Genomic DNA, 20,483 nt, shown 5'->3' on the forward strand with positions numbered 1-20,483 from the left:
CTGTTTGCACTGCTGCTGGTGCGGGCCCTGCTGTCACCTGCTGCTGGCACTGGCCTTGCTCACACCTGTAGCCGGTACTGGAGCTGCTGCTTGCACACGCTGCTGGCGCCCGGCACCGGTCCGATCGCTCGGCACCTTTAACAGGTGTGAGTGGCAGCTGCCAGCCCTGATCGCCTCTGAGGGCTTCTCCACCTCATCCTGCTCCTGAGGGGCGATCGGGGTAGCAGCTGCCACTCGCACCTGCTGCTGGTGCTGGCCCCAATTGCTTCACACTGTCAGTGGGTGCGAGTGGGGCCGGTGCTGTCAGTGCATGGGATGGCGGCGGTGGGAGTGGGGTTGCCAGCAGAGAGGGGTCCAGGGGCCGGGTGGGGGCACAGAGGATGGAATGAGATCCGCCCCTGTGCCCACTGCAGCCTTGGTGTCCACAGTTCCTTTCAAGGTGCATGAATTTGTGCACTGGGCCCCTAGTCCTACATAATAATAGGCTAATATGCAAATTGACCGAATGGCAGAATGACAGGTCGCTATGACGTGCACTGACCACCAGGGGGCAGACTTTCAACGCAGGAGCTGCCCCCTGTTGGTCAGTGCGAGCCGGCAGTTGGACATCCCCTGAGGGCTCCGGGACTGCAAGAGGGCACAGGCCGGGCTGAGGTACCCCTCCCCCCACCCCGAATTCACGAATTTCATGCACCGGGCCTCTAGTAGTAATATAAATGCTTAGCTTTATAAAATTGCATCATCTTAGAATGAGAGAATCATGAAATTTTAAAATCTCACATGCACGGAACTTTCTAATCTTAAATTTTGGAATCATGCTGGCTCAATATGATGAAACGTAGAATCTGAGAGTTTAAGGGATACCAGAATTTCTTTACTAGGCCACCCTCCCCGACCCTGGGGAGATACTTAAATCAGCTAAATGTGCCCAGTGCTTCTGCCAGCCTTTGGGCCCCTGCGTGTGCTGTTCCCTCTCTGATTCAACATGGCATCTCTGTTCCCCCTAAGGTACACTAGTAGTATTTTATACCTGTAAGGTTGTAGATTTCAACCCAAGTATAAGTTAGTTACATTAAAGGTAAATGGTGTAAATGGACTAAATACTCAAATTAAAAACAAAGATGGTTAGAGTGGGTAAAGATTATTTTATGGAAGAAATTGTATTAATAAGGATGCTTTTGGTTGTAAGTGGCAGAAAATAGACATCTGAGACAAGCTTAGTACACTACAGGAATTTTACTATTCACACAAGAGGTTCTTGGTGCAACCAGTGCTGTGGTTTAGTTTTTTTGCTGTTGGTTGAGATGCCTTGGTTTATTGTTCTCCAACCGACTTCCCTTGGGATGACAAGCTGGCTTCTACCAGCTACCAGGACCACATGCTTCCTCATTCACATACGCAGGAGGAGAGGCTGTTCGTACCCTCTCCATCAAACAGTCATAAGCAGAAGTTTCAGGCCTCTGTAAAATTAGATGAACTTGTGTGCCTGTCTTGGAGCCGGTCCCTGTGGCTTGTGGCTGGGGAGGTGAGATCATGCTGATCAGTGCAGGCTTCTGAAGCCCACCTGGAGTGGGATTAAGAACAACCACCACGAGAGCCAGTGCCGACATAGTGCTTACTACGTGCCAGACGCCCTCTTCCAGGTACTTTACATGGTAAATGAACCCATTTCAATAAACTGAGGCACAGAGAAGCTAAGTCATGTGACACAGACAAGGCCACAGCTAGTAAATGGCAAAACCAGAATTCAAATGTAGTTGGTCGGACCCCAGAATCTGCACTTACATGCCATGGGATATAGAGTCCCGTCTATACATATAAAAAGCTGATATGCAAAGTGTCCCCTCAGGAGTTTGATCGGGAGACCAGGAGTTCGATCACTCGCTGTGATGTGCACTGACCACTGGGGGCGATGTGGAGTGAAGGAAGGCCCTGGCCAGCAGCTGGAGGGCCCCGATCGTCTTTGATCGCCGGCCAGGCCTAGGGACCCTACCCATGCACAAATTTCATGCACTGGGCCTCTAGTAAGTAGAAATAGAAATATGCATCCTATTTTGGGGGAAATGAATACCAGGTGTTATAGACTGGATGTTTGTGGTTTGTGCCCCCTCTCATCTGCTGACCAAATTCATATGTTGAAGCCACAACCTCTGATGTGACTTTATTTGGAGATGGGACCTTTTATAGGTTAAATTGGGTTAAGGGTGGGGCCCTGATCCTCCAGTAGGATTAGTGTCCTTATAAAGAGACACCAGGGCACACTGCACTGTCGCTCTCATTCTTTGCATGCAGGCACGGGGAAAGGCCATGTGAGGGACCCAGAGAGAAGGTGGCCATCTACAAGCCAGGAAGAGCGCTCTCAGCAGAAACTCAATCAGCAGAACCTTGCTCTTACACTTCCAGCCTCCAGAAAAGTGAGACCACAAATGTGTTGTTTAAGCCGCCTGGTCTGTGGTATTTTGTGATGGCAGCCCAAGCTGACCAATACACTGAGAAAGTAATCAGCTGCATCGACTCTGAATCCCTTAATGATGTGGAACCAGGTCTGGGCCAGTGTTGCCCCCTAAGTCCGAGAGAGCTGGGCTTGTACCATGTACCAGCTGCATGACCTTGGACAAGTCACTTTTCCTCTGGAAAATGGCATTAGAAATGCTGGCATGAAAAGAGCCTGGTACTGGGCCTGGCATGTAATAGGCACTCTATGAACTTTAGTGTTCATGATACAATACTAAAAAAAAAAAAAAAAAAAAAGCGGAGTTCAAGAAAATAAGTATGTCTTCCTGTTTTTTGGTCAAATATGGAGAGAGGCATATGGAAATGCCACAGAGCTTTATGTGTCGTCATGTCTGCGGTGGCTCTCTCTGTTGTTGGTAGTATAGGTGACATTTATTTTCTAATAGTTAGTTGCCAAGGTATATTTTCTAATTTTTTCCACCAACAAATATGTGCTAATTTGGTAGCAATACAAGAGTCAGAGAGAAACTCGGCCAGAAAATGTGTTTATGTGTATAGATACCTGCACCCACATGTGAAACCGGGCCTGGGCTGGCCTGGGACCGAGCAGAGGGCTCGGTCTGTTTTCTTGGCAGTGGCATCCTGAGGTGAGCCTGCTCAGGTTTACTGGCCTGAGTCCCTGTAACTCTAGCTTAGCTTTAGAGGAGAATTTATGGAGTTTTTGTGATCTGGGATGAGAGATGACGGGTGACCATAAACCTGGCATGAGGCCTTGAGCATCAGGCTCTGGAGCTCCAGAGGCCCTGCCAAGCTGACAGCCTCTCCTCCCCAATGACTGTGAACCCCCCGAGATGGCTCCAGGCTAAGTGAGTGGCCCTCAGTTAACCCATCCCACCAGCCTGTGGTTGCCAGGCCTCTGGGTTTGGTGGGGAAGGGAGAGAGGGGATGATGAGGCAGTGCCGTGAGGCAGAAAGGGCCGGGAGTGTGGATGCAGCATGGCTGTGTGTCCTTGAGAGCTGCTCAACCCCTGTGTCTCCCACTCTCTGGGATCCCCAGTGTCCCTCCTGCCTGCCTGGCACTCCCACTGCTCAGAGGGGAAGGCCGAGGAGGCTCGGAGAGGGCTGAGGCCTGCTCCGCACTGACAAGCCTGCAGGGATTCAAGACCCCGTTATCCTGAGGTGTCATCCTGAGGCTGCCCTCGATGGCCCTGGGGCTCACTGCCTGGGAAAGCAGGTCTCCGTTCCTGGAGACAGATCACCAGGGAGGCTGGGGCCCTGTTTCCCCTGCCTGACAGACAGTAAAATGAGGGCCCAGTAAAATGAGGGCCCTTGACGATGGGGTGGTGAGGGCCTGGGTGGGGGAGGATGGTTGTGGGCTGGAAGAGGTTAATGGGTAAAAGGAGGACCTATGTAATACTTTCAACAATAAAGATTTAAAAAATAAAACTATAAAAAATAAAATAAAGTGTTCACTCTGCCAGGCGGCACCAATTCTCTGCATATATTATCTCATTTAATCCTCACAGCCAGCCACCCAGTGGAGCTGGGTTTTCACATTCCCATTTTACAGATGAAGAAACTAAGGCTCAGAAGGGAGACCCTCATTTAGGGTCAGACAGCCAGAAAGTTAATGCTTGAGCTAGGGCTTGATCCTGGGTGTGTGTGACAAAATCTTGGTCCGTTTTCCTAAGTGGCAGCATTTGGCATAATAGTAGGCATGGAAGCAGACTTTGGACAGTCCTTTCAGCCCACCTTCCCAGTGTCTCCAAGCACCTCCCGTGGTCTAACGTGTGCTAGGAGTGAGGCGAGTATCCCCAGTGGCGCCCCCGTGTCTGAAGAATCTGCTCGCTATGGGCCTAGGACAAGTCCCTTCCCCATCTGGACCCCTGCTTTTTGTATGTGAAGTAAATTGGGCAAAATCATGTCTCTGGATGCTCTGACATTCAGCAGCACTGGGGGCCCAAGACCCTTGTGCTGAGGGACTTACTTCACAGGCTTGTGGGGGAGGCAGGACTTTAATTGCACTTAAAAGCATCCATGTGCCAGCTCAGTGTTACAGTCCCGGAGTGTGGGGACATCGTGGAGACTTAGAGATCAAATGTGTGGAGTATTTGACATAGGCTGAGGGTGAGGGAAGAAGGTGCCCTAAACAGCAGCCATTCACATGGACTGCTGTGAGCTGAGTGGGGGAGCTCAGGGAGGGCAGGAGAGACTGGGGAACATTCCAGAAGGAGATGCACTTCTGTTGACCTCTGAGGGCTCAGAGGGTTTGGGAGGTGTCAGGCCACCCTGACTAGAGGGGTGAGGATGTGTGCAGCACAGCAGCAAAGCATCGTGGGAGTATGAGGTAAGGCCGGGTGAGGGGTGAACCCAGGCTGTGGGGCCCCTGAGACAGGTTCATTTATTGAATGCCTGCCAGGGGCCAGCCCTGCATTCAGTATTTGACAGTGGTGTTCACACCATAACTCCACCCTGTAAAATTCTCCCCATTTGACAGATGCAAGAAAAGCTTTCTAACTGCAAAGCCCCATCTCTAACTGCTGCACTAGCTCAGAGGTTGGCAAATTACAGTCCAGCAGCCAGTGAGCTGTTTTTCTAAATAAAGTTTTATTGGAGCACAGCCCCACTCATTGGTTTATATATTGTCTATGGTTGCTTTTTATGGTCCAAGTTGAATAATTGTAACAGCAGACTGTATGGCCCGCAAAACCTAAAATATTTACTGTCTTGCCCTTTACAGAAAAAGCTTGCTGACAAGGTGGCTGAGTCAGGAGATCCGGTGTAAGTCTGAGCCCTACATTTGCTGAGTGAGCTTGGGCAAATTGTTTGCCCTCTACCCCCGAGCCTCCCCACCCTGCTCCTGAGGGTTGTCGTGAAGCTCATATGTGAGGGCTGCAAAATGTTTGGTGTAGACTGTAAGGTGCGGTGTCCTGTCACCAGTCTGGCGCCTGGTGGGCACTAAAGTCTGCTCTGCTTGTCCGTGAACGAGGAGCAGTCGTGTAGGCTGTCCTAGACCAGCCACTGGCTGCTCTGGGACTGCAGGGAGGTGGCATCTGGGCCTGGGATGCTGAATGCATCATTGTCCCTCTCATGCAGACTTGGCAGGTTTCGACGTACATTAAAATTCCTGTGGGGAGTCACCTTATATGTGGTACCACTTTATAGCCAAGTCATTACGGTAATTTGCAAAGCTCTGTGGTGTGTAACTGGAGACATTGGCTTCAGATTTGCTGGCTGTGACCTCATTCAGGCTGCCTGGTCCTGCATTCGTTGACCCCTGAGCCTTGGGGGCTTGTCCTTTTGAGTCTGGCTTCAAGGCTATCCAGGCCTGACTTTCCTGGGGTTAGAATGCTTCTCACACAGGGCCCTGCCTCCTGGCCCCATCCCAAGCTCAAGGATAAATGGAAGAGATAGTTATCATTATTGACACCGTTACACCGTTATACAGTTACTGTGAGCCAGGCACCATGCCAAACACATTGTGTTCATCATCTCACTTAATTGTCACCAGAACCTTGTGAAGTAGTGTTAGCACCATTTTACAGATAAGAAAACTGAGACTCGAAGAGGAAGCGAAACCAAACTCTTACCTAGCCCCGAGGGTGCCAGTCCAGCCTCTGTTGTGGATTTGCTGTGTGAGCCTCAGTTTCTTCATCTATTATTGAAACAGATAGGTCAGTCAGTCCCAGCCCTGATGTGCTAGATTTTCTCACCAACTTGTAAAAATGAACACAGGACCCCCTGACCCTCCAATCCTCCAAAAAAAAAAAAAAAAAAAGCTTCATTTACGGTACATGGGCAAAGCCAGGTCCAAGGTCTGGTCCCCTGTGGCACAGAGGGAGACATGGCTGCTGGGTGCCCCCAGCCTGCCTCCAGGCCGCAGGGCTGCTGTGCCCCTCTCACTCCCCTGCCTCCCTTGAGAAAGACTCCAGTCCTGCTCCCTGAAGATGTAGAGCAAGCATGTCACACTCAAAGGCTAACACGGGCCAAATAAGCAAGGTTTAAGTTTATGTGGGCCACAAAAAACCCCAAAATCTTCAATTTTCATGGAAATGTAGGGTTTTTTTTGATAGAGACATGCTGAACCCAAAGGGCTGGAATAAATGAGTAATCGTTAACATAAAATAATAGAACATTTTAATAAAAATTAGTATTTTTTATTGAACATTAACTTACCAGACACAGAATCACTGCACAAATTAATAAGCGTAACGCAAATAAACCTATTTTTCTTGTTCTCCGAAAGCGAAATATTTCCTGTTGTGCACACCAAACAAGTCAGTCCAAGACCAATGACGTGGCAATCGGCTGCTAAAATATTCGCTGCTGGTATCAGTGGAGAGAAATGGTACGCCTGCGTGCAAGGCGCGTAGGGAAATCAATGCAACACGATTATAGTAATCACTCATTAGCGAATGTTGTAGTTTGTTATTAATAATTATGTGTAACAGGATATTGTAAAAATTAAGTTATGAATTTTTTATTAAAACATTTCTTACACTGTTATATTGGCTGGGCCGCAAAAATATTTGTTATGGGGTGCATGCGGCCCGGGGGCCGCGAATTTGACATGCTTGATGTAGAGTGAGCAGGGGTGGGTTCCATGATGCACCTGGGGACAGAGAGGCAAGATGCCAACAGGCGGGAGGACAGTGGGAGGTCCCCTGGCTGACGTGGGCCTGGAGTGGGCAGCAGTGACAGTAGTGGCGGCATCTCTGGGGAACATATTGCAGCCTCTGGTTTAATTTCAACCTGTGAGAAAGCAGGTGGCCCAGGGTGGGATCTGGCATAGGCCTTGGGATATCTGGGTTCAGGCCCTGGCTATGCCAGCAATTGGCATGTGACCTAGGGCAGCTACTTGCCAGGTTTGGTGATTATGTCCCTCTGCAAGGTGGGAGGTCCAGGCTTTCATCCGGGGTGTGGGAGGGTTCACACAAGACAACGTTTGAATGGGCTTGGAGCCCTGAGAAGTGCCAAACTGAACCAAGGGGCTCCTTCCTCCCTCTCACAGCTGGTTTGCTTATTTATTACTAGAGGCCCAGTGCATGGATTTGTGCAGCAGTGGGGTCCCTCAGCCTGGCCTGCACCCTTTCGCAATCCGGGACCCTGAGGGGGATGTCGGATTGCCAGTTCCGGCCCGATCCCTGCAGGCCAGGCGGCTGGGGAGGAGCCTGAGCCCAGGCCGGGTGCTACGCCACTCCCGCTCATCCTGGCCGCCCCCCCCCCCCCCGTGTCCTGCTGTCACTGCTTGGTAGCACTGCTGCAGAGGTGGGAGAGGCTTGTGCTGCCATAGCTGCGCTTGCCAGCCGTGAGCCCGGTGGCATCTGGCACCCGTCGGTCAGCTGAGTGGTGCTCCCGCTGTAGGAGCGCACTGACCAACGGGGGGGGGGGGGGCAGCTCCTGCATTGAGTGTCTGCCCCCTTGTGGTCAGTGTGCATCATAGCAACCAGTCGTTCAGTCGCTTAGGCTTTTATATATATGGATAGGAAAACCTCTTAGTGTATCCAGCAGAGAAGAGCCAACAGGCCTCAATTTTCATTGAGTAACAGTAACTGTCTCTTCCCACATCTCAACTCAGCCCCTGACTGCCTGCCTGGGTGACTTTGGGCAAACCATTAAACGTCCTTGAGCCCCTGTGCTCATCTGTAGGCGGAGTGATCCTGCCACCTGCAGAGTTTAGGAGTCGTTGGGATTGCCGGGAGCCGGTCCATCCTTGCTGTTTCAAGGGACCTGGCATATATGGCATACGGTTCTTAATATGTTTGCTCACCTTCTTGGCGCTGTGTTTTAACCAAGGTCACCTCTCCAAGAAAGGTTGAATCCCCAGGTAGGGATTTTCCCCTGAAGTTAGGGAGGGAATAAAACCCCTCAACTAAGTGCCAGGCGGGTAATTAATCCCTTTAATTACGAACAATCATGCTTAAACTACATAATCTTTTCTCCCTGGAATGGAGATAAGAAACGCCCTAACCTTTGTAATAGAGATTGATAGGATTGAATCAACTGGTATAAATACAGTTGTAACAAGACAGAAACACTCAGAATTTAGAACACAGAACTGAGAACACAGGGCTTGGAAGACAGGACCAAGAGAGACAGAGCCTAGGCACAGAACCTACACAGAACGTTCTCTAGAAACAGAAGAACTTCGCTGGAGAGAGCATGCCGGAGGATCCTGGACAGGGACTGGCCTCGGAGCCTGGAGGCAAAGCCTGGCGAGAGAGCATGGCAGGGGATCCTGGACTGAACCTGACTGCGGAGATTGGCAGGAGAGCCTGACTAGAACCTGGTGACTGAACCTGACTGGAGATCCTAGGCAGAACCTCTCTGGAGATCCAGACCAGAACTTGGCTGGAGATCCTGACTGGAGATCCTGGCTAGGCTGCTGATCAACTGAACACTGTCTCCGTGTCATTCCTTCTTCGCCGACTCCGTCCACACATTTGGGGACCCCTGGACCTGCTGGGGTTGGACCCCGGCATGGGATGATGGTTCTTTGACTTCCCCCACAGCCCCCCAACACGATCTTCACTGGAGTCACAGGTGGGGATGCTTGTTCAGGGGCCCCCAGTTGTTTAGTTGGCTGAGGGGTGGCAGGACTGAACTTGGGCTTCGAAGTCTAAAAGATCTGGGTGGGGCCAAACAAGTCAAACCCAGACCTGTGGTCCTAGTTGAAGGTCCCAATTTCTCCAGACCTCAACTTTTCTCATCTGGAAAATGGCTGTAATGGGCCCACATCACAGGGATGGACACTTGAGAGTATTGAATGTGTCTGGCACCTAGGAAATGCCTGATGAATAAGGGCTTGAAGAATGCTGGACTCCCTGGTGCCTTTCCGGGGGCCACCGTCCACCGTTCCACACATTCTACCAAGTGAATGAGGGAGAAGTGACTCAGAGGTCCCAAATGGGCCTGGTGGGTCCTTGAAGGAAGCTCTGAACTGTCTGCCCAACCCAAAGACTCTGGGAGAAAGACCTTGGCCGAACAGCCCTGTGTGATGATTAAGCTCTCTCTGCTCCAAATGCTATTAATGGTCATAAAATTATCCACAGTTTTCTGAGGCCCAGCCCCATGGTTTGCCTCAATGGGACAATAAAATCGCATGCAGAAACGATTTGGAAAAGGCAGAGACCGCCAAGCAGAGACGGAGTTAAGCGAGCGGCAGCCTGCTCTCATTAGCTCAGGCCATTCACATTTGTTACCAGGGATTTCCTTTTAATTAAAAAACAACCAAGTTATTAAAAAATAAGCTTGTGAGGGGCTGGCTGAGCAGCAGCCAAAGCCAGTGGGAGTGAGTGTTCCTCACAGCAAGACACGGGCCCAGGCTCTGGCTGGGAAGGTGACACAGAGGGCAGCTTCTGAGCAAATGTTCATCTGGGCAGGCTTACCTGTGCCTGGGAACCTGGAGCTTTGTCTGAGCCCCTTACCTGGCCTAGGACCTTGAGAGCTTTGTGTTCTCATCTGCAAACTGTCAAGTGCTTGGCAGGTGAATGCGGGTGCCTGTCCAGGGCTGTGGGCACATGTTGGGTGAGCTCAGAGTGTCTGGCCTTGGGGGTGGGCTAGATTTAGGGTAAGGTTGGATTTTTGGCTAAGGGGCCACTTTTTATTACATAGTGATTACAATGTGAGGTTTGGGTCTGACTCAGGTCAGAGATCCCAGACTCTTACTAGCTGTGTGATCTTGGGCGCATTTAGCTTCGCCGAGCCTCTGTTTTCTCTTCTGTACAATGGGGACAATAATACCCTCCCTCAGAGGCCAGTGGATCCGCACCCAGGGCCTGCACACACTACTTGGCAAATGGCGCTCTGTCTTTACTTTAGGGGTGTTCTGGTGTCAGTTCTCTTCTCAGCTTAATGGGGTGTCTTGCTCAGTGTTTGCAGTTCCTGGACAATACTTGGGCCTGTTAATGTTTTATTACCTCTCTAGGGTACTTTATGCTTTTTAAAGTGCTACATGGCAGTAAGAACAATTTCTGCTCCTGGCACACCTACCAGGTGCCAGCACTGTGCTAGGGGCTCTGCACCCCAGGGCTCAGAACCTCACAGCATCTCCCAGGAACTGGCATGGCTGTTTCCATCTTCTACCTGGGGTGAGGGTCAGCTTGGGGAGGGACTTGTTCAAGTCACAGGCTTGGTTGGGGCAGCAGGGACTCCCACCAAGACCCATAGGGCCCCCAAGCCCATGTATGGTCCTTTCCTCCTTAGCCTAACTTGGCCGGGTGACAGGGCAAAAAGCCTAAGTCAGAAGTAGTTTCCAGATTTGATCCTCCTCACACTATAGATGAGAAAACGAGGCTCAGGGAGTGGAAGGAACAACAAACATCCCTGACATTTCTGTTACATGTTACGTAGTTTTTCAGGGGTTTTCACATCTGCTGCCTCAATTATTCTTCATAGAAACCCAGCAGCTGGGCCCGGCAGATACTTAGGCTGTCAAAGAACCATGGAGGATACAGAGGCGTGAAGCACTGCATATTGTATTTATATGTTATAATGAAATCTGGAAAATGCTGTAGATTGAGCTTTGGTGACAGTAAGAACAGGTGCTGTTCAGTAGGCACCTGCTCCTGGACATACAGTGTCAGTGTCGCTCACTCAGCCTGCTGGGCAGCTGAGCTCCAGAACACCAGCTCCAAGGTGGCCATGCACCTTGACAAATGAGCATTAGGTGATCAATGAGGATCATAGATGCTGAGCTTCCCAGAGACAGGAGATTGTCCGTCTAGTTCCCAAGTCTTCCCTGCACCTAGAGTAGCAGCTGATGCTATTACTGATCCTGCTGGTGATTATGGGAATTAAATGAGGTGTCCCTGTGCCTCAGATGGAGTAGGGGTTCAGTTAGTGTTAGCTCAAGGGTGCTCTGTCTCAAGCTGTACCCAATGACTGCCCTCTGCCTGCACCCCTGGCAGGCTGTCCCCACTTACTTTGTCTCCTCTTCCTGTCTTTCTCTACCTAGTGAACGGGAGCTACGGCCACTGCACCCCAGGCTCCGAGAAGAGCCTGCTGGACCTGGACCTTGCCGAGGGCCTGGGCCCCACCTGCCGTCAGGGCCTGTTTCTCTCGGCGGGAACCCCCCCATCCAGGGGCCACCCCCCAGCCTGTGAGAGGCTGCTCCATTTCCCCCACCCCAGCAGGTATGTGCTCCATCCCCACCATCAGCTGCCCTCTGTGGACATGCCCTGGAGGCCTCTAGACCTCACCTAGTCTGTCTGGCTTATAGGATACACAGAGAAACTGAGGCACGGGATTGCCAGGGACCAGCCAGAGCCCAGTAGCACAATGACGGCTGCCTGGACGAGGCCCTGCACCTCTGGAATTGCAGGGCCCCTGAGAGAGAGATGGTTTTATTGAGGTGTGCTTCCCTGTTGCAGCAGCCGAGGTGGCCTTTCACAGAGAACCAGTCGTTTTAGAAGAGGGAGATCTGGAGTGAGTCGGGGAAGGAAAACTCAGTTCAGGAGTCACATTGTCAAAGCCTGGGCTGCTCACAGAGTGGAGGGCTTCTTCTACCTGCCCTGGGAAACCTTCCCCCCTGCAGGACCCTGGCAGGTAACGGGCGTCATTCAGTGCTAGGACATTCCCAGTCTGCCTCTGCAAAGTATCCCGTTAGATGGCATGCCAGGCTGAAATCTGTCTCCTGCGGCTTCTCCCAGGGTCCCACCCATGCCTCTGGTTTGCTGACAGGAGGAGTTCAACCTCAGATAGGCCCCTGTACCCTGTACCCCTGTACTGCGTGGGATGCTGACCTCAGGTCTGTTCACAGGTCAGAGATTCTAAAAATTGTCCCACTTGCCTGTTCACAGCTTAGCGGTTCTCAACCTTTGGGTTGCAACCCCTTTGATGGTCGAACGACCCTTTCACAGGGGTCGCCTAAGACCATCCTGCATATCAGATATTTACATTACGATTCATAACAGTAGCAACATTACAGTTATAAAGTAGCAACGAAAATAATTTTATGGTTGGGTCACAACATGAGGAACTGTATTGAAAGGGCCAGAAGGTTGAGAACCACTGGATCTCTTCACCAGCCAGGCACTGTGGGTGCTGGGGTGCCTTGGTGGAGGGAGCAGAGAGCTCCCCGATGGAGCTTACTTCCCAGTGGGAGTCCACAGGGGGAGATAGTACTAAATAGCTTTTTCTTCTTGTGGAACCATTTTCCGTTGAGAATTTAGGTTTCCTATGGCCTCCCTTGATGTGAATGAGACTTCTGATTTATAGGAGAGTATTAGTCTGCTCGGCTGCCATGACCAAACACCACAGACGGGGCGGCTTTAACAACAGACATTTATTTTCTCGCAGCTCTGGGCGCTGGGAGGCCAACATCGAGATGTCAGTAGGTCTGGGTTCTCCCGAGGCCTCTCTGGGCTTGCAGGCGCCGCTTCTCGCGGTGTCCTTACACGGCCTTGTGTGCACACCCTCGGTGTCTCTTCCTCTTGTGAGGACACCAGTCCTTTTGGATTAGGGCCCCACCCTGTGACCTCATTTAACCTTAATCACCTCCCTTAGCCTCTGTCTCCAAATACAGTCACATTGAGGGTTCAGGCTTCAACATACGAACTGTAGGGGGACATCAGTTCCGTACACAGCAGGACCAAACATCCTTTAGATTTCAAGCTGTGCACTGTTTGGCAACAGCCAGATGCATGTATCCGCTTGATTATCACTGAGGCTCCCAGCAGTATCCAGTTTCTCCAGTGAAATTCTGCCTCTCGGGGTAGATGCTATGCGAACCCAGGGAAAGCTTGGCAAGTGTTTGTTTTGTTTGTTTATTTATATTTATATTTATTTTTCTTTTTTCAAAATAATTTATCTTTATTGTCAAAAGTAATACAGATGCCCCCCTCCCCATTTTCTTTTTAGATAGAAACAATCAGAAATATCATTTGTCATTTTGAATGTCATTTTGACAGTTGAGGGCACAGGAGAGTCTGTACCCAGAACCCTACACCAGCATCAACCCAAGGTGCTGCCACCTTTGCCAAGGAGGAAGTGGTTGAATTTGACCTGGCACTTTCAGACTCCCTCATTTTCCTAAAGGAAAAGAGGGCCAGCCCCTCTCCCACACCAGGCAGATCCTGTCCCTTCTCCCTGCCACTGGACTGCCTTGTGTTTGGGGCCTCCTCTCCATTCTTGCTGTCCCCTCCTGATGTCTGGCCCCTTCACCCCACTGCCTGGGTTCCTGCAGCACCCGCACAAGCCGCCTCCTTGCCTCCGGCCCAGCTTTCTAATACCCATAAAATAGCTCCCACTTTCTGAGTGGCTGCTGCCTGTGCACAGTCTCTCATTTAACCGCACAGTCCCAGGAGGCCCAGGTCCTGTCACTAATAAGTGACAATCCTGGGGTGCTTACTATTCGACACTTCACATGTGGTAACTCATTCAGCCCATAGCTGCCGTAGGGTGGGGAAACTGAGGCCAGAGGGGCTATAAAACTAGCCAGAGGTCACTCAGCAAGTGGTGAGGAGTGTTAAGAAACATTAGCAGTATCCTGATTTTGTCGTTTCTGTGCTTAAAATGACTGCCCGTCCTCACCACGGTCAGCAGAATGCACTGTTAATTGCAGAGCCAGTCCTAGCTCCATCACTGGCTCCCTGGGCCACCTTTGGTGAGATGCTGACCCTCTGAAGCCCCATTTCCTCACCTGTAAGATGAGGATGGGTCACAGAGCATGCAGGCCCCCGGCAGCGTCAGGAGGTGCCCGTGATGGGCCCCCGGCCTGCCCGCCGCCAGCTTCCTGGCCTTGCTTTGAACGTGCCACATAGTTAATATCTTCACGTCTCGGCCTCCAGAGCCCCTGCGCTCTCTTCTGTGTGACACAGTGCGACCACCCCTCAGGGGAGTTTCAGCATTCCCTCAGGGGGCTGGCCCTCCGTTTCCCCATTAGAAGGGCAGGGGCCTGCCTGGGCTTTGAACTGTCTGGAGTCCCCAGCCTCCCCTGGCACAGTGTGAAAGCTGTGGCGTGAGCTCGCTGACCCTCAGACCGGGCTGCAGCCTTGAACCCTCGGGTGTGCGGACCCCATGAGGTCCCACATGACCCTCTTCTCTGCTTGGAAACTTCCTTCCAGGGTCCAGGATGATAGAGCCTTGAGATTCAGAACATTAAGGCTGCGGGGAAACATAAGGTTATTCAATTCGATCATTTTACAGATAAGGAGGTGGGGCCCGGGCCAGTAGAGTGTTGTGGGGAAATCCCAGGCTCTTATTTAACCAGATCCAAGTTCAAATTCCTGCTCTATCCCTGACCGCCTCTGACAGCTCGGGCAGGTTGCTTCAGTTCTCCGAAGTGTAAAACAGATGGTGGTCTCTCCCTTGAATTCGGGCATGCGTTCAGCAGGTGCCTCCCATCGTTCTGTGCTGGGACGGCCCTCGGGAGAGCGCCTGGCGCGTGGGGCTGCTCCACGGTGTTTGCTCATCTGGGGACTCACGCTCACCATTTCTAGTGGTGATGGGAGTTGCCTGGGTGCACAGGGACAGCGAGGCAGGCGGGGGCGGCTCAGCTGGCATTTGGAGCCGTGGGACCCCAGGACCAGAGTCACCCACTCCTCACCTGATGTCATTTGAGATTTTCTTGTCGATTATTCGATTGTTTGGGTGACTCAGTCACAGGAAACTATAGCTGCCTCTTCTCCTGGTGGGGTTTGCTTTAACCTGACTGTTTTTAAAGGGATTACTCGAAACAGAGGCTTCCCTGGCCGTCCTTCCCTGCCCGAGCTTACCTGTGCCAGGCCCGGGATTGCAGTCATGCAAGGAACAGCTGTGCTTTGATTTATCTTGTTAAGCTCCCCAGTCACAATTGGATAGCAGATCTCTAAGCTGCTTGGAGCTTTCTGCTGGTGAGGATGGACCCAGGATCCCCAGCCCTGGAGAGGGGTTACGTGTTGAGGTCCACCTCAGAACGCAGCTCCTGATTCCACGGACTGTGCTCTGGGCAGCAGAGTTCCTGGGTGGGAACAGAGGTCATTGGTGAGCTAACCAGGGATTGTTCAAGTGTAGTTGAGAAAAAAGCAGAAGAGTTCCTCCCCCAAGCCTTTCCACAGGTCTGTATAGGAGAAAGGCAGGAGGAGGGGAGCCTGGGTTCTGGCCCCAGCCCTGCCACTGGCCTGCTGCTCGTGACTGTGGGCAAGACCGGTGCCCTCTTGGACCTGCCCCTCCATCTGAGGCCCACCTCCTCTCGCTCCTTTCCTGGCCCTGTGGTGATGGAGTTGGAGGCGATGCTCTCTGAGTGCTCTGGGCTCTGGCTTCCTGTCCCTTCCCCCTCCCCCTGTGACTGGATCTGGGGATGCCTCAGCTACAGAGCCAGAGAAGGGCAGGCCAGAGCTGCAGGAAGTAACACTGGGACACAGAGAGGATGGCACCATTCGCTCTGCCATCCTCTTTCCAGACGGCCTCACAACATCTGTTCCCACTTGAGCTTGGCAGCCACCCTCTGAGGTAGAGAGGGTTGGTCCTCATTTCACAGGTGCGGTCACCGAGGCCGTGACGGGGCGAGGTCTGAGGACACACGGGGTGGCACAGAACAGGCTTCCTGTCCTGCCCACAGCTGGTGGGGGCTTCTCTGACCCAAGGCCAAGCACCAGCTTGCTGGCCCCTCCCCTTCTCAGAGTCCTCGGGTGACCAGCAGGCCCGGCGTCTCTACTTGCACATACTTGTCCACATTCAGGAGAAGCCCTCCCTAGAATGGCATGTACCACGTGGGTGATGAAGATACCACTTCAGCCATCCAGCCCTGCCCGTCACACCGTCCGCACCCTCGGGAGTAGAACCATTCTGAAGGTGGGGTGAGGGGAGAGGCCCAGAGCCCCTCACTCAGTGTGAACAGCTGGAGGTGGCTGAGCCTGGCCTCGAACCTAGGCCCTCTGCCTCCCGTGTGCTGCCCTGCTGGCCAGCCTGCCCACCGCTTCCCCCATCACAGTGTCTGGGCTTGAAATTCTGGGTCATCCCCACCCAAGAAGCTTTTCCTTAATTATTCCTGGGATGTACCCTCCACCAGGACCGTGTTTAAAAACCCCATCCACTAATATTCTCAGTGTCAAAAAAGACCTTGCTTGGGGCAAAACATCACAGTTAACATTTTTAGAAATTGTGAAAGATTAAAAAATTCATAAAGACTTAAAGGACATGTAAGCAGAATTTAAAACAAATTGTCCCTCAAAATGTCAGCCTCGACCTTAGCCCTCCAGAACTCACTAGAAGGTGGTGGTGGTGGTGCCGGGGGGGCAGGGCGGGGAGGGGGGCGGTCAGGGCAGACCCTAGGGAGGCCTGGGAGGCTGGGCGGGAGGCATCTAGGGCAGGAGGGGGTGGGGGCTGGACTTGGTAAAAGGAGGGAATGGTTTCTTTTCCTGCATTCTCCTCTTCAGAACTCCTGCCTCTTTTGAACCTTTCCCCAGCCCCACCTCTCTTCCTCCCCTCTCCCCTTTTCCTCCATACTCTTCCTTGCTGGCCAGACAGCAGATCTCTACCTTCCTACCGGCCCCTCCCTCCCTCCCCACCCGCCTTCCATTCCTCACCTTCCATCCTTGCTCGGGGCTTCCTCGGCCAGGCCCTCGGCCCTCAGGTTCCTCGCCGCCCGCTTCCTGGGCCTCCCCACTGTGAGTGCCCACCCTGTCATGGCCTCTCTGGCCCCTGTCTTCCAGGTCACCCAGACCCCAGGCCACATATGTGAATGGCAGCCTCCCGGCCACACAGCACATCAAGCAGGAGTCCCTGCCCATCTACCAGGCAATGATGGAAGCTCGGGTACCCCTGTCTGCCCACTGCCGGGCCCCACCAGCCTCTGGCCCGCACACGGACCTGGACCTCCCGGGCCGAGTGCTTGCCCACTCCGCACCTTCCTGCTACCTTCTAGGCAGCGAATCCAGCTCCAGCCTGGGCCCCCCACCTGAGGCCCACCTCCCCGAGGGCGGCCTGAAGCGCTGCTGCCTCCTGGGCCTGCCCGTCACCTCCTCAGCCTCCTCCTCACCCTGTGCCTCTTCCGACATCACCTCTATCGTCCGCTCCTCCCAGACTGCTCTGGTCACCTGTGTGAATGGACTCCGGAGCCCGCCTCTACCGGGAGACCTGGGGGGCCCTCCCAAGCGGGCCCAGCTGGGCCCTGCAACCACTGAGAGTCATGAGGGCAGTTTACAGGTGGAATCCTGCCGGAAGGCGGGCTTCCTGAAGCAGGAGCCAGCGGACGAGTTCTCAGAGCTCTTCGGACCTCACCAGCCTGGCCTGCCACCCCCCTACCCCTTGCCTCAGGTGCCATCAGGCCCGGGCCTTGGAGGCCTGGGGCTGGGCCTGGCGGGGAGGGTGGCTGGGCGGCAGGCGTGCCGGTGGGTGGACTGCTGTGCAGCCTACGAGCAGCAGGAGGAGCTGGTGCGGCACATCGAGAAGAGCCACATCGACCAGCGCAAGGGCGAGGACTTCACCTGCTTCTGGGCCGGCTGCGTGCGCCGCTACAAGCCCTTCAACGCCCGCTACAAACTGCTCATCCACATGAGGGTGCACTCAGGCGAGAAGCCCAACAAGTGCATGGTGAGTTCCCGCGGCCACCAGGCCATGTCCACCTGACCCTCACTGCCCGAGAGCATGCCTGGGCCTCCTTACCTGGGGACTGGCCGAGACCCGCTGTGCTGAGTGAGGAGGGGAGGAAGATGCTATGGATGTGGCCACTGGTCAGGATGGTCAGTGCACCCGTCACTGGGCACCTTGGCAGAGGGCCCCTCGTATTTGCCGTGTGCCCCTTCCCCACCCCAAGGCATGCTACACGGCCTGTTGTGCACACACACAGTCACACAGTAGGTGGTGACACACGTGCTCTGAGTTCAGAGCAGGCTCGCCAGCCTTCTCCCTTACATGCACACGTTCAGTGTACCCCGTGCTGATGGCCAAATGAGCTGTGGGGCACAAGCTGTCCTGCTGGGTCCTGGGCCTCCTGGAAGCCCACAGCTTGGCTGACCCTGGAAGGAGCAATGAGTTATGGGTCCCCAAGGCAGGTTTTGGGGTATGGCCAAGGGCTAACAGATAAGGCCCTGGAGAGCACCTGCAGTGTTCTGCTGGGGTTTACACACACACACACACCTGCAGCCACGTGGGCCTCTGGCCATTCTGACCATTTCTGCGTCTGCTCTCCCTGGTGGAAATCCGTATCGGAGGAGTGTAGGCTTAGTCCCTGGTATCCTCAGCTGAGCACTGTGCCTGCCACCAAGGCCCAGCCAGCCCCCCAGGAAAAGTGCCTGCTCAGAGGGAAAGGGCTGTGGAGCCACCAGTGCCCACCCATTGGGGCCTGGGTGAGGCAGAGGGAGGGAGCGGTGTGTCTGGGCTGCAGCAGTGTCAGAGCCAAGGTTGATTCCTCCACACCTGTGTGCTGTCACTGTCACTGGGCCCTGCCTGGCGGAGCACTCAGTCTGGGAAGGGGTGCAGTGGGAACAGGGGCACACATCTGTCCCTGCTCAAAGCCCAGGGCAGCTTTTGTAGGGACCAGGGAGGAGGCAGGAAGCATTGGCAACTGGCAGCATAAACTCGGTCCTGCTGGGACCAGGTGTTCGTCCTTTGGTCCCCATCTGCTTGTGCTGCTGTGAGCTGGGCATCCCTTGGCCCAGCCTGTTCAACATTGAGGAGGCTGCGTCTTGAGGATGAGAAGGAGTTCACTTTATAGGCAAGTGAGGGGCAGTGAATAGCTGGTGGTGAGTGTGCTGGTGTGGGGAGAGGCGAGAGGGAGCAGGCTGAGAATTTGAGGTTACCACATGTCTTTGGCCCAAAAGTGTGCTGGAGGGAGAGCTGGTGGCCAGCCACTCTCTGGGGATGCTCCAGTTCACATGGGGTGTCACAACACAGGGCTTGCTGAAAGGCATGTTCCTGATTGGAAGGAGAGGACCAATGGACATCACAGGCCAGGGCTGCTGGCAGACAGAGGGGCTCTGTCTCCCTCTGAGACCCTGGAGCTACAGTCCTTCATGTCTTCTTTCTGGTGGGTGATCCCACTGGTGCCTGGGAGCCTACGTGGAGGCTACACGGCCTGATTCCCGGTGAGCTGTGGTCAGGGCCCTCTCACACTAGGGCCTCCTGTGTGGAATCACAGCATCCAGCAGTGTCCGTGTTGCACATTAGGGCCCTCAGAGATGATTGAGGCTTTCCTGCCCATTTTCCAGTTTGGTAAATAGAGGACTAACAAGTGGGTCAGAGAAACACAGATTACTCAGTGAAATCTCAGGATCCCTCTCTGGGCCAGCCTGCCAGGATCTCGCTTGATTCAGCAGACTCCACAGAAAGACACTGGCTTAGATTTGGCTCATGCCTGACTCTGGGTACCCAGATCCAGACCTGCCATGGTCCTTGCCCTGGGGGCACTCATGGTCAGGGATGGGTGGGAGATGGTGTGGAGATCAGTGACAGGTTCTGGGATGGAGTTTGCGTGGGCTCAAGGAGGGGAGGCCCAGAAGGGCTTCAAGGAGGAGGTGATGTTAAAGCTGTACTCACCCGTTTAATCTTCATATGACTCCTATAAAACTAACAGTTTATACAGGCAAAGAAACAAAGGTTTCAGGGGGTCCAGCTGGCCTTCCACTTGCTGCTATAAAACACTGCATCTTGCCCCTTTGAGGGTTTGGGGTGATGGTGATCATACTGGCAAGCAGCTTCTGTGTGCTGACTGGGTGCAGGGGCTATTTTAATCGGTAACTCTGTGTGGTCCTCACACTACCCTACGGGGTAGATACTCTTAGAACCCCCATTTTACAGCTAGCGATACAACAACAGTAGAGGCTAGTAATCATGATAGCAATAATACTAACAACAATAAGTATCTGCTGCCCAAGGTCATACAGCTGATAACCACTGGAGTGGAATTTGAAGACACATCTTTCTAAATGGTGGTGCTCTTGTTTGTGCAGATTTTCTCCTGTTCAACTGATGATTCTCTGGGGTCATGGGGCCAGCCCTGCTGGGTCCCCCATCTGGAGATGGTAGCAGAGGTCTCCTCTGAGCTCCTCCCTGCCCGCCGTGGGAGTGCTCCCCCTTCCGGAGATGCTGGCGCAGTAGGCAACCCGTGGG

The 20,483-nt window shown here is 53.3% G+C and overlaps 1 protein-coding gene across 6 annotated transcripts in view; it reads left to right on the top strand.

Moving 5' to 3' along the window:
- GLIS1 (GLIS family zinc finger 1) overlaps positions 1–20,483 on the top strand; it is a 228,701-nt gene that overhangs the window by 128,892 nt on the left and 79,326 nt on the right. For 5 of the 6 annotated variants that reach the window (XM_059689516.1, XM_059689517.1, XM_059689518.1 and 2 more), the window contains 2 exons: positions 11,410–11,587; positions 17,087–17,966. In XM_059689516.1, coding sequence (XP_059545499.1) covers positions 11,410–11,587; positions 17,087–17,966 — 1,058 coding nt within the window. The remainder of the gene's footprint in view (positions 1–11,409; positions 11,588–17,086; positions 17,967–20,483) is intronic. The other variant, XM_059689521.1, reaches the window with a different exon arrangement.

This window comes from Myotis daubentonii, chromosome 3, assembly GCF_963259705.1.
Source record: "Myotis daubentonii chromosome 3, mMyoDau2.1, whole genome shotgun sequence".
NCBI lineage: Eukaryota > Metazoa > Chordata > Mammalia > Chiroptera > Vespertilionidae > Myotis > Myotis daubentonii.